The sequence below is a fragment of the Ochotona princeps genome, chromosome 3 (assembly GCF_030435755.1).
Source record: "Ochotona princeps isolate mOchPri1 chromosome 3, mOchPri1.hap1, whole genome shotgun sequence".
In the NCBI taxonomy this organism is placed as follows: domain Eukaryota; kingdom Metazoa; phylum Chordata; class Mammalia; order Lagomorpha; family Ochotonidae; genus Ochotona; species Ochotona princeps.
The window spans coordinates 89,454,160-89,468,327 of record NC_080834.1 but is presented as its reverse complement, the minus strand read 5'-3'; the positions used below and the strand labels follow the sequence as shown (position 1 = coordinate 89,468,327).

The 14,168-nt window shown below is 49.8% G+C and overlaps 1 protein-coding gene across 2 annotated transcripts in view; it reads left to right on the top strand.

The window, feature by feature from the left end:
• ITGB5 (integrin subunit beta 5) overlaps positions 1-14,168 on the top strand; it is a 107,237-nt gene that overhangs the window by 1,994 nt on the left and 91,075 nt on the right. For both annotated transcript variants that reach the window (XM_058662005.1, XM_004577836.2), the window contains exon 2: positions 958-1,043. In XM_058662005.1, coding sequence (XP_058517988.1) covers positions 958-1,043 — 86 coding nt within the window. The remainder of the gene's footprint in view (positions 1-957; positions 1,044-14,168) is intronic.

Here is a 14,168-nt window from a genome sequence, read left to right as displayed (position 1 = left end):
TGCAGGTACCCAAGGACTTGGGCTGTCCTTTGCCACTTTGCCAGGTGCATTAACAAGGAGCTGGATTGGAAGTGGAGAACCCAGGATTTCAACTGGGGCCACATGCATGTGAGATGCCGGCAGTGTAGACGGAGCTCTAACCCATAATACTGGCCCCTTAAGCAGTATGCTGATTTCTTTCAGGATGCTGTGGCTTTGTTGTGGTAGTATCTGATTTAGGATTTTCTCTTTTACATCTATCTGAAAGCAATCATTCATTATTGCGCAGGGGGCACTGTTTTTGTCATTTTGTGTGGACTCCATGTGGAAGTGTCTTGTTCCTTATCAGTGGGGGAGGATGGGCTAAGTTTTGCAGCAAACAGATTGGACTCCTAAATGTATGGTGTGGAAGAAGTGGGAGACACTACCACACACGTGCATGCTTGATGGATGTGACTGAGCCTTAACCTGCGTTGGGACATGTGTCCTTTAACCTCAGAGACCCCTAGTGGGGGACTGGTGGATGGGGGAATGGTTGGGGAGGAGTGAGGAAGCACTTTTCTTCTCTCATCCCACCCATTCCAAAGCCACATTAATAAGGCTTGAAGGGCCTGGTGCAGTGGTCCAGTGGCTGAATCCTCACCTTGCAAGAATTGGGATCCCATGTGGGCACCAGTTGTGTCCCAGCTGCTCCACTTCGCTTCCAGCTCCCTGCTTGTGGCCTGGGAAGGCAGTCAAGAATGGCCCAAAGCCCTAGGACTCTGCACTCCTGTGGGAGACCCAGAAGAAGCTCATGGCTCCTGGCTTCTTATTGGCTTGGCTGCAGCCATTGCAGCCACTTGAGGAGTGAACCATCAGGTGGAAGATCTTTCTGTCTCTCCTGCTTTCTGTAAATCTGTTTTCCAATACAAACAAGTAAATCTTTAAAAAGGGGTTTATGGCCAGGAACTAATTGGTGCCTCTTCTCTTGGTTTGAAGGTCTCAACATATGCACGAGCGGCAGTGCCACCTCCTGTGAAGAGTGTCTTCTAATCCACCCAAAATGTGCCTGGTGTTCCCGGGAGGTATGTGGGCAGGGGAGGAGGGGGCAAGGAAAAGGAGGGGCATGGAAGTGGGGGACGAGCTGCACGGCATCCCGTACACTCCGTGCACATCAACTGACCCTGTAGGCCACCTCTTCCAGCTCACCCAGGCCCATGACACGTCCAAGTTCATGAGATGATAAGTTAAACTGGGGCTCTTGAATGTTAATTCAAACAATTAACAAAACTTCCCCAGCTTTCTGTGTGGGAACCCATTTGGTTTCTTCTAATAATCTCTGTTCTTTCTATGAAGCATGGCCAGTGTGAGTCTTCAAAGCAATCCTGGCCGGCTGACCTACTGGTAGGTGCTAGTCGTTTTAAGTGTGGCTCATCTGAGAAATTATGTCAGGAATTGGCCTTCAGGGGATGGTTTTATTCAGAACTAGAGGCCCTTTAGGAAGGGATGTCAGTTTGGGGTGATATGAAGCACCTTGCTGTCGTAAAGCAGTGTGGATGCTGGGGCTTGGTGTGCTACTCAGAACACAGTGGACTTCTGGGTCACTTTCACAAGTGGCTTTCATGAGAAGCAGTGTATGGTGAAGGTCGTATGTCTAAGAGGCCCTCCCAGGTCTCTCTCAGTCCTGGTTTATGCACTCTTCGGGCGGTTCTGTGGTTTGATTTGACAGAATTAGCCCCCAGAGCCAGCTTCTGCCATCTGATGCTGTGGCTAGGCCCAAACATCCCTCACCCACTCTAATTTATGCTTGCACCAGCAGGAATAATCCGCCCAGCCTGGCTTTTCCCTGATCTAGTCCACATGCAGCGCACAGGTGTTGCAGCCTTGCTTAGTCTGGTCTGTTCCCATCCCAGTCCAAGCTCTCCAGTGGGAGTAGCAGCTGTCTGGCGAGGGGACCAGCCCCTTAATCCCCCCGCTGGCTCTGCCCCTCCTTTCCTGGTTCTCACGTGTGCTGGTTGGGTGCTACAGTCACATCCAGTACAGGCAACCTCACCCTAGCATTACATATTGTGCACTGGTTTTGTCGCGACCAAACCCGGCTCTACCCACACTCTGTTCTGGTGTTCGGATTTGCCAGTGGTTGACATGAACTGATTCAGCCTGGTCTGTCCCTGACCCATGTCAAATGTATGCCAGTGGGAAACTTTCCATGGCCTATTCTGGGCTGTTTCCAATCATGCTTCTTGCGCTTGCCTGCAGGGACTGTGTCCTGCCAGAAGAGTTGCCCAGGCTCCTCCATCAGGACCGCTCCCAATGCCAGATTTTGCGCATACCAGGGGGTCCTTGAGCCAGCCCTACTCAGTTCGCCTCATATCCTAGCAGGAACAGTGGCTTTTCCTGCTGGCTTTCACCCCATTCTGGTTCCTGCTGTTGGATGTTTCAGCCCAGCCATGGCTCGTCCATACCCACGTACAGCTCACACATGGCTCAGTAGGGGTTGAGACCCAGCCTAGTCCATCTCACATCTACCCTGGTTCTCCAGGACACCAGATGGTGTTGGGGTCTGGCCTGGCCTGGTGCATCCATTCCCAGCCCACACCAGTGCCAAGGGAGACTACAACTTTTTCCTAGATAGAACACAGCCCCCATTCCAGCTATGCACCCTTGGTGGGAACCTCAACCTAGTTAGGGTGTCCCCTTACCTCCCCAGCTGGGCCTGTTCCTAGCCGTAGATCGTGCGCCTGCCAGTGGTTGCTCTGACTCAGCTTGTCTCAGTCCCTCACTTGTCCTGGCCTCTGCCTTAGACAGTGTGGCTTAGTGTCGTTGACTCAAGTAGACCAGTAGGTGCAAGAGCCTAGCTCGGCATGACCTGTGCTCCATGCTGGTTTCTAGTTTTGCTTGTAGGCTAAGGTTTGCTCAGTACTGCCCAGTACATTGCATTCCAATACCAATTTACACATTTTGGAGCTACTTTGCCCAGCTTGTTCAACCCCCAGGTCTGGACCACATGTTCCTCAGTGGGAGCTATGACTCGCCAAGGGAGTTTCCCAAGTTCCTCCACTTGATCCCCTCCCAGACCCAGTTCTCATACATGGCGATGGGTTTTAGGCCAGTGCCCGGTGTACTCTGGCCTTCCATTTGGCCTTGTATGAGCTGGTGAATGTTGCAGCCCAGCCCACCCCACACCCTATTCAGGATGTACTTTCGGGTGCTGCTGCCTTGACCAGTCCAGACTGTTGTTGGTCCCTTTACCTGTGATTGATGGCAGGCTCCTTGGTCACCCCTAGCTTAGTCCATAACCACCCAAACTTTTGGGCTACCAGTAGGGCTAGATTTTCCACAGGGTGTGGCCCACACACCCTGCATGGAATCTACCCCCCAAAAATATGGTTCTCGAGTGCTACTTAATGTTATGGCCCTGCCTAATTTGACCAGTCTCCTGACCATCATCATGTCAGGAAAAGGATATCCTGCTGGACAAGCCCTGAGTCTTACCTTTTGCATGAAAGGTGTTCACCGCTCAGCATTGTTAAGTGATTAGAAGTAGTTCTTCGTACAGCAAGGGACATAATCAACAAAATAAAAAAACAACCCACAGAATGGGAGAAGATCTTCATGCACTACGTAGGTGATAGAGGGCTAATCTCCAGAATATACAAAGAACTACAAAACAACCGAAATGTCAAAACAAACAAGCCACTCAAGAAATGGGCACGGGAAATGGGAAGACACTTCACAAAGGAACAAACCCAAATGGCAAATAAACATATGAAAAAATGCTCAAGTTCCCTGGCAATAAGGGAAATCCAAATTAAAACATCAATGAGGTACCACCTAACGCCAGTAAGACTGGCCCACATGAATAAAAGCACCAACAACACTTGTTGGCGAGGTTGCGGGGGGGAAAAGGGAACCCTACTCCACTGCTGATGGGGCTGCAGGCTGGTACAGCCTCTATGGAAATCAGTATGGAGAATATTCAAACAACTCAAATTCAACATACCGTATGATCCAGCAAAGCACTCCTAGGAATATATCCAGAACACTTGTTTTATGAGAAACCAACATGCACTCCTGTGTTCATAGCAGCACAATCAGTAATTGCAAAAACATGGAAGCAGCCAAAATGCCCATCAACAGAGGATTGGATAAGAAAGCTATGGTTCATCTACTCCATGGAATACTACTCAGCTATTAAAAAAAAACAAAATGCAGTTCTTTGTGGCCAAATGGGCCAAACTGGAAACCATAATGCTAAGGGAAATGAGCCAATCCCAAAAGGTTAAATACCACATGTTTGCCTTAATTTAAGATGATATGATGTTATGTGTAATATGTTATGTATGTTATATGTTGTGTATCAACTAAAATTGAAATGTCAATGAGGTGGTCACAGAAGGTGGTTAAGAACTCGCATTTACTTGTAACATATTGGTTACTCATTACTATGTCAATTAATTCCATAATGATGTAAATTTTTGCTGATGGTATGTTGGAGCTCTTAATTGACTGGGATGATACTCTGCTGGCTCTGTCTTCAGACCAGAGAGAGTATACCTAAGAAGCCATTGAACTTGACTGGACAATAAGATGCTGGACTCTATGCTTGGTATATGCTTGCAATGGGGGAATCTCAACTGAACTTGAGCTGTGGTTATGCAACAAGGTGGAGGAATCCACCATGGTGGGAGGACTTGGGGAGGGGTGGGGAGAACCCAAGTACCTATGAAACTGTGTCACATAATACAATGTAATTAATGAATTAAAAATAATAAATAATAATTTAAAAAATTTTTTAAAAAGTAGTTCTTCAAAAGAAGAGTTACTGCCATTGGGAATCTTTAGGATTGACTCAGATCCCAGAAGTACAGTGGAATCAGCCTGGAGCTACCTAAGCAGCAATTCAGACAACCAATACCCCAAAGCTCCCCAGCCGGGCGGCCAGCAGGCACAGCCTGGCGCCAAATGGCGCAATGGCCGCCCGGGCCCAGCTCACCATGAGCACATGGTGGCTGGGGTCGGGATCTGAGCAAGACGCTCCGTCCTGCAGCCCCCCAGCAGCCTCCTGGCTCGGAACATACACTTCTAACCCTGGATGTTAGGGCTGACATTTGACTTGCTTCTTTCATGGCTGTGTCCGCAGCCCTGTGGGTTGGTGGAGCCGATAGGGGGTGATTATTGGCTGTTTGTCTGCTGGGTATGTGGTTGTCTGCTCTTGCGTTCCACTGTTTTGTTCGCAATAGTTTCATCCTGTGATAATTTTGTTTTGGTTCCTGTTCCCCTCCAAGTCATTGGCTCCTTGGCTTACTCGGTATGAAGCCAAGCATCTGGCTTGCTTCCTAAGATACCTGTAGAGCAGACTCAGGGTTAGGACACCTGAGCTTCAAGCTTGGCTTGGCCATAGTTCGCCTTGGGTCTGGTCATGTGAGATGACGCTGGCAGTTGCCCCTCTCCTGTAGCCCTGGGAGGAAACAGTGGGACCTGACCGTGTGGGCTGGGTGGGCCTGCTGATAACGGGGCCCGCCTGAGTGGCGGAGTTGTTGTCTGTGAGCTGCTGCTGGTGGTTGTGGATGCTGGGCAAGAGGTGACATGTCAGTGTCCATCTCCAGCTCCGTCCTGGACTGAAGGGAAGGGACTGTCTCGATCTGTCCAGGGTCTCTCTGAGCCTTGTCCTGTGCCTTCCATGAACTGATTGGAAGCTAGCATAGGGTTTGTCCTGCCCTCGGGCCAGACACCCATGCTGCTGCCACATGGCTCTGATTTCCATTTTTGCCTTCAGTTCCCTTCCTCTTGAGTCCAGCAGGGCTCTGCTGCCCCAATCTGCAGGCCCAGGGAGAGAGGCCAGCCAGCACTCTCTCCCTCGCCTGCTTCTCTCCCCGGCTCTTTCCCTGTTTGGTGAGATTGCTTCTTTCCTCTTCCTCCTGGGGAATTGGCCCTGGCTGTCTCCTTAGCTGCAGGGCCTCCTCTTCCTCGGGGGCTTACAGTTTCATTTCCTTCTCTCTTCCTCTTTTCTTTCTTTCTTTTTTTTTTTTTTTAAAGATTTATTTATTTTGAGACTTAGAGTTAGAGAGATCCTCCATCCTCTGATTTCACTTCCCAGATGGATGCAATGGCCAGTGTTAAGCCAGTCTGGAGCCAGGTGCTTTTTCCAGGTCTCTCACATGAGTGGCAGGACCATCTCCCGTTGCTTAACCCAGGACCATCTCCCGTTGCTTAACCCAGGCCTTTAGAAGGGAGTTGGGTCAGAAGTGGAGCAACATGCACATGAACTGGTGGTTCTTACAGGCCACAATGAACCTGCTGTGCCAAAATGCTGGACCCAGGGCTTGCCATTTCTTAACTCTTCCAACCTATTGCGGAAATGAAATTCATCCTTTTAACACACACACACACACACACACACACACAATCATTTTAGCTTGACCTTTAGCAACAATGGGCAGAGTGGTTTTTAAGTAACGTCATGAGAGGTACGGGACAGGCATAGGAACCTGCATGCATGACTGTGATGCAGTATGGCTGGGTGCCCTGAGCACTGACCGTGCTGTAGGCAGGGAAAGCCATTGGGACCACAGCATGTCATGGCCAACAGCGGCCTTGCCTCCATGTAACAGGAGGTGGCGGGCACAGAGCCAGGTGCCTTACAACACACACAGCCCCCAGTGCTGGGCCAAGCTGAACGTTCTCTCAATTTGGAACATCTCCTTTTTATTTTCTGTGTTAGTATTATGGAGTGCCTAGAAGCCACCAGGGATACTTCAGGTTCCTGTTTCTATTTCATTGCTTCTCTTGGTCCCTTGCCACGAGTGCCTTACTGGAGCTCAGTGGTACTTGTGAAGACCTCAGACAGGTGCTATGCTGCAGTGTGGAACGCTGAGAGCTCCTGCTGATGCTGCTGTACTGTGGCCCAGAGGGACCCTCTCCCAGTCACCCCCCCGCCCCGCCACCAAGCTAGCTTCTGCTTTCCTATGCTGAGATTTATTTTTTTTAACATATTTTTATTGCATTTCATTTTTTTAAATTAATCACATTGCATTATGTGATATATTTTTATGTACTGGGATTCCCCCCACCCCTCCCCAAACCCTCCCCCCACGGCAGATTGCTCCACCTTGTTGCATTTCCATAGTTCAAATTCAGTTGACATTCTTTCATTGGAGGTATTTACCAAGCATAAAGTCCAGCATCTTATTGTCTTGGTAAGTTCAATGGTTTCTTGGGGAGACCATCTCTGGTCTGAAGGTAGAGCCGGCCGAGTATCATCCCAATCAATTAAAAGCCCCAACATAATATTTCCAACCATTTACAACATTATGGCATTAATTGACATGGTATTGATTAACCAATATGTTAATAGGAAAATGCAGGTTCTCAACCACAACCTGTGATTTCTTCATAGACATTTCAATTTTGGTTTACATTGAACCGTGTTCTATACACCTTAAAATGGCTTAGATTGCTATTCAGCTGTCTCATGCCTATTTTAATTTTAGTCTTTTGCAGTTTATAGCATTGAAGCATGATTTCACTGAACCTGGCTGTTTTTCGGGTGGTCTAACTCTATAATTCTAACAGGTTATATGTCAACAGTTTAAGTGAGCATGTTTAGGAGGGGTGTGCAGAGAAATCTTTCATACCCCAGTGAGGAGTAACTAATCTTTGTGTCCCACCCAGTGAGGTATAGGTGCATCCCCGCAGACCGTTTCCTGTCTGTTTCTAAGCTTTCCTTGTTGTTCTCTGTCTGTCTATTCTAGTTTTGTTTGTTTGTTTGTTTTGAGGGGTTTCTGGAGCGCTCCTGATGGTTATTACGAGATGGGGTGGGGACCCAAAGTTGGAAGCAGGCAAGGACCAGAGAAAGCTCCTCTCCCTAGTCCTGAAGGAAGTTTACTGTTCTTCTGTTTCTGCGGACCGCTCAGGGATCCTGGCTGTCATTCCGATGACCTTGGATCCTGCAAGGTAGGATTTGGGCTTCTTCCATCCCATGTGGTAGATCCAAATGGGGGTGGTTGACCTCAGAGTTCTTGGTCTCCGAAGGCACTTCATTTCCCCGTGGTCTCCTTGGCTGTAGGGATGTAGTCCTCGGTGCTCGTACTGATAGTCCTTGGTGAGCATCTGGGAGTCTTCAGGGTTGGGATAAAAGCCTCCTCCTGTCCGCCTGCTCCACTCTGGGGTACCCCCCTGCTCTATGCATATGACCTCCTGTTAAGAGGTTGTTAGGATTACTCCTGATTGCCCCATATGCCTTTGTAGTTTTGCTATTGTCTAATGCTAATTTGAGTCTGTTGTCTATGAGTTACCTGTTATGTTCCTGATAGGTTATATTTCCCGTCTTCCTCACACCTTCTAGGGTGATGTAAGATTTCTCTGCTCTCCCTCCCCATTTCCAAGTATCATGGGGCCTTACAAGTACATTAGGTTTTACAATTCTTTGATGTAGATCATAAGCAATCTGCCTCATATCATTGGTTACGTTACAATATCTTATTGCATGAGATACAGGCTGTTTGGGGTTGAAATAATATTACTGTTTTTCGGATTGACATCATTTCATAACAGCCTCATCAATCACAACCTATGCTGAGATTTAGATGTCCCTCCCTCTTCATACCCGTTCCTTGCATCAGGAGGACATTTATTTCTCAAGTTTGATAGGTGACAAGATTTCCACATTTGCAGGAAAGAGATAACTACATTCAGGGGTGGAGTCTGCGACTCCAGGGATAGTGTCCTGCTCTCCAGTTCAGCTGTGGACTTGGAGATAAGAACCAGGTGCTGCAAAGAGTACTAAGCCTGGGACCAGGGAGCTGGGGCCAGATGAGCTCGAACTTCCTCCTCCTCCTCTTCTTCCTCTTCCTTGTTCTTATGATTCACTTACTTACTTACTTGAAAAGCAGAGTTAGAGAGAAAGAGAGAGAGAGGGAGGGAGGGATAGAGAGAAGAGAGGTCTTCTACCCACTGATTCAATCCCAAAATGACTGTAGTAGCTTGGGTTGGACCTGTCTGAAGCTAGGAGCCAGGAACTTTCCCTGGGTCTTTCATGTGGGTGGCAGGGGCCTAAGCAATTGAGCCATCTTCCTGGTGCTTTCTGTGGAGCTGGGATAGAAACTGGAGCACCGGGGCTCGACTTAGCATCCTTACGAAGTTGCTGATGCCCCAGGCTATACCACTGTACTGGCCCTAACTCAAACTTTTAAAATAAAATAAGCTGAGGCTTGTGGGCCTCTGATGGCTGGCCTGTAGGAGCAAGGGGCTGCTGGCAGGTGACATATTCAAGAACCATTGCCATTGGTCCTTGTATGACACCTGGTGTAGAGTTGCTGCCTTCTGGGACCTGAGGCTCATAGGACATCAGACATCAGGTGTCATTCAAGTGAGGTGGATTTTCCTCCATTCACGAAAGGTCCTTGTTTTCATTATATTTGGAAGGCAGAGAAACAGAGAGGGAGTTTGGTTGTTGAAATTCCACCACATGGCTCACTCCCCGAATGCTTGCAGTTTTCCAGGGCTGGGCTGGGAGCCTGGAATTCAATCAGAGCCTCCCACCTGAGTGGCAGGGGTCAAGTACTGGCGTCAGTTCCTGCTCCCTCCCCCCAAATCCGGTGTGCATCAGCAGAAAGCTGGAGTGGAAGCAGAGTAGCTGGGACTAAAACTAGGTACTTTGATGTGGGATGCAGGATTCCAAATGGTGCCTTAACCACTGCACCAACTGTCTGCCCCGTGAAGGGATTTTTGAAAATTAAAAATTTTTTTTTTATTCATGAGAAGGGTTTTATCATTTGAAGCATTGGTATCCATTGGATTTGCAGCTTGGTAATCTAGGCATTGAAACATTATCTTTCTTTTCTTTTTTTTTTTAAGATTTATTTATTTTTATTACAAGGTCAGATATACAGAGAGGAGAAGAGACAGAGAGGAAGATCTTCCGTCCAATGATTCACTCCCCAAGTGACCCGCAACGGCCAGTGCTGCTCCGATCCAAAGCTGGGAACCAGGAACCTCTTCCGGGTCTCCCACGTGGGTGCAGGGTCCCAAAGTCTTGGGCCATCCTCGACTGCTTTCCCAGGCCACAAGCAGGGAGCTGGATGGGAAGTGGAGCTGCCGGGATTAGAACCGACACCCATATGGGATCCCGGGGCGTTCAAGGCAAGGACTTAAGCCGCTAGGCCATGCCACCGGGCCCTCTTTCTTTCATTTATTTATTTTATTTCGATAATCTTTACATGGTTGATTAGGGCACAAAGGGTCAAGGGCTACAGGAAGGTGGGTAAAACCATTGTTCCCCCGCTCTATTTTCTGTATCTGGGGTTAAGGAGAGATAAAGGGAGAAGCCCTACCCAGCCTCCCACCCATCCCAGGGTCCCCAACGTGGGGCATGCTCCAAGGGCACTGCTCAAGTGATTTTGAGAGTCCAACAGTTCTGAATTACTACCAATCTCGCCGAGGCTGATGCTGGTGGAGATTACAGCCTAGCCCAGCCCAGCTGGCATCCAGTCTCAGCTGTAGTGTGTTCTGGTATGTGTTGTGACCAAGCCTGGCTTGACCCACTCTATTTTGGTGCTCAGATTTGCCAGTGGGTGATGTTCACTTGTTCATCTTGGTCCACCCCTGACCTGTTCCAAATGTATGCCAGTGGGTACCTTTACCTGGCCTGGTCTGGTCTGCTCCCTTTCTTGGTTCTTGTGCTCACCTGCAGGGACTGTGTCCCGACAGAGGAGTTTCCCAAGCTCCTCCATCAGAACCTGTGCCAGTGTCATAGCTTCTGCAAATTCATGGGTTCATGGACCAGCCCTATTTAGTCCACCTCCTGTCCTGGAAGAAACAGTGACCTTTCCTGACTGGTTTTCAACCCATTCTGGTTCTTGCTGTTGGATGTTTCAGCCTAACCAAGGCTGGTCCACACCCAGACACAGCTCACACATGGCTCAGTAGGGGCAGAGACCCAGCCTAGCCCATCCTACACCTACCCTGGTCCTCCAGGGCACCAGCTGGTGCTGGAGTCTAGCCCAGTTCGGTGCACCCAGCCCTAGTCCACACTTGTGCCGAGGGACACTGCAGCCATATCCAGACCAGAACGCAACTCCCATTCCAGCACCCGTACCCACCAGTGGGAACCCCAACCCAGTCAGGGTGTTCTCTTAGCTCCCCAACCAGACCTGTTCCCAGCCATCGATTATGCACGTGCCAATGGTTGCTCTGACCCAGCTTGGCATAGCCCCTCACCTGTCTTTGCCTTTGCCTTAGATGCTGTAACCTGGCTTGACCCAGCCTGCCCCCATCCCGATTCTTACTGGTGGGTGATGGAACCTGGCCCTGCTCAGTCTGTTCCTGTCCCTGGCTCATGTAAACCAATAGGTGTAATTGCTTAGCTCAGCATGACCTGTGCTCCAGCCTGATTTCTGTTCTTGCTGGTGAGCTAACCAACCCACAGATTAACCAACAGTTGGAGCTACTTTGCCTGGCTTGCCTAACCCCCAGGCCTGGACCATGTGATCAGCAGTGAGCGTTCTGACCCACTAGGGGAATTTCCCAAGTTCTCTCACTTGACCCACTCCCAGACTCAGATCTCATGGATGCCAGCGGTGTTAGGCCAGTGCCTGGTATAGCCTGCTTTTCCATCTTGGCCTTGTATGAGCTGGTGAATGCTGTGGCCTGGCCCGCCCTACACCCTGTTTTAGGATGCACATGCGGGTACTGCAGCCTGGACCTGCCCAGACTGTCATTGGTCGCTTTACCCATGAGTGATGGCAGGTTCCATGGTCACACCCAGCTCAGCCCATCACCATCCCAATTCAAACTAACCTGCAGGACTTGTATTTCCATAGGTTTGGGCCCATACATCCCTCACAGAATCTACCCCCAAACCTGGTTCTCTCATGTGCTGCTTAGTGTCATGGCCCTGCCTAATGTGACCTGCCCCCTGATCTGACATTCTGTCAGGTATTAGGATCCAGCCCTGCTAGATAGGCTCCCAGTCTTACCTTTCACATGGACTGTTGTATGATGGTCAGCATTGTTCGGTGGTAACAGGTCCTACACAGGGCTCACGTGTGAGCTGGTATATCAGTCTGACCCATACAGATCGTCCGGTCTCTCCCCTCCGAACCACCAGGTCTCAGTACCCTTGCTTACCTTCAAGTAAAGTTACCCTATCTTTGGGAGTCCCACAGGATTGATTCCTCACCAACACGCACAGTGACTTCATTCATGAACGTACCTAGGCTGCAGTTCCACACCCTCAAGAACCCAAGAGCTCATAGCCAGGCAGCCAGCAGCGGAGCCTGGAGTCAGTTGGCACACTGGCCACCCAGGATTCGCTCACTGTGGCAGTGGTGGCTGTGGCCAGGCCCCCAAGCATTGAGTCTGATCTGGCTTGGTATTCCCAGCAGCCGCTATGCTGCTGGAAGCCCTCTGCACCCAGGCCCTGAGGTCGAACTTGAGACATTTTCTTGATTGATGTTTATGTACCTGGAAGGTCAAAACCATCAAAAGATATACCTTTGGTCTTTGTGGTTTTGGTTTCCTATTTTTAATTAGGCACCTGTCCTTGATCAAAATTAAGACTATCTAGAAAGGGACTCTGGGCCCATGGGTTCCCACTTCCTGCCAGGATCTTTAGCCCTCCGGGGCAGCAAGATCCTTTGGCTGGAGGTTGATCATGACTGTTCTCGGACTCTAGGCCAGAAGAGACGGTCCACTGCTGAGGGAGCCACCTGACTCCTGAAGGTTCTTCAAAACCACCCTGCCCAGCGGTGCCCTAGCTGGTGGCACTGAGGCACTAAAACTGGTATACAGAGATGATAGGTTGGCGAATGAGTAAAGACGTCTCAAGGGCCGTGGGACGCATCAGTAAAAGCACTGCTTGGTCCCAAGTAGCCAGAAGCCAAGCTTTGTGGAAATGAAGATTGACACACAGAGGCTGGAGCTGCTGAGAAGGGGGCTTCCCTGCAGTGACAAGTTGCTGTTCTGGCCAGCGTTTGCAGTGTCACCCGGCAAGCCATAGCTTGCATGTGACTGGTAGTGGCTCTCAGGCCGGCTGCCAGAGAGCAGTGCAAGCATCTACAGCCCTCACTTCTGGAGCAAGCAAGCTCCTGGGGAAGCTGTGTGTGGCGGGGCTGAGGTTGGTCACAGCCCCCGAGAAAGCTCATTCAGGAGAAAAGGGAAAGTGGCTGGCAGCCTGGGGCCTGGGGTGTGCCCCCGCTGCAAACACACCAGAGAATGAGGAAACCCTGGCCTGGCTGCACAGAAGTTGGCTGCCAGAGCAGGCATGTGGGCGAAAGGGGACATCTCCATGATTGTCCCATAAGCAAATTGCAAGGGCTGTGGAGGAAGAGTCATGCAAATATCTCCCTGCCTGGCATGGAGCCCATTGCCTCTGGACCTGGTCCAGGACCCTGGTGTGGATTGAATGAGCTAGAAACAAGGCTCAGTTTGCCAACCAGGAGCTCAGAAATTGTGTAGCTGTGCAACCTCAAGGACAGGTGAGTCCTTGAGCCCTTGAAGTTCCGGGCAACGCTGGAGGCTGACCACCGTTTGCAGAGTTCTCTGCCGGTTAATGCTCCTTCTCCTTCTCTGTGTTTTTCTCACTTTCTCACCCAAGCCACCCTTGGCCACCTATAACCTAGTTTGGAGACCCTTGTTTGAAATCTAGGTCCAGTGCAATCCTTTGCTTTGTTTCACACGTTTGTATAAAGCTTCTTAGAGTGTCGTTGTGAAGGTTGTTGATGGATAAAATCACAGGGTTCTGTGCACGACATAATAGCATTGTTCCCTCCTTTAAAAAGAACACACAGCAAACAAAAATCGTCGTGTAGGCAACCAGGGCAATCTGTCTGGTTTTACTCATTCGAAAATGCTACGGAGAGACGTCTTCATTTCTGGGGTCTTAGGTTCTGCTAGAGGGCATTGAAGTGTCCTGGGCTAGCCAGGGGCTGCATCCCTCTGTTGCGCTTCAGTCAGCAGTCTGGCTTCAGGCTTAACACAGCGGTCTGGAGAGCCCTCGGAGGCCCTCTGGGCGAAGTGTTGCAGAGGGGAGAAGATGAGATCTGTGACCTAATTCCTCAGCCATTAAGAGGATTATGCATACCGGACTCCCCTGGCCAGCGGCCAGCTCAGGGGAGGGGATCTTATTTTCCAGGTCCATGGGGGGAGGGGGAAGAGTGTTGGGAGAGAAGCCTGGAGCTTGCTTTGCCATTAAAAACCCTTTTCCTGTT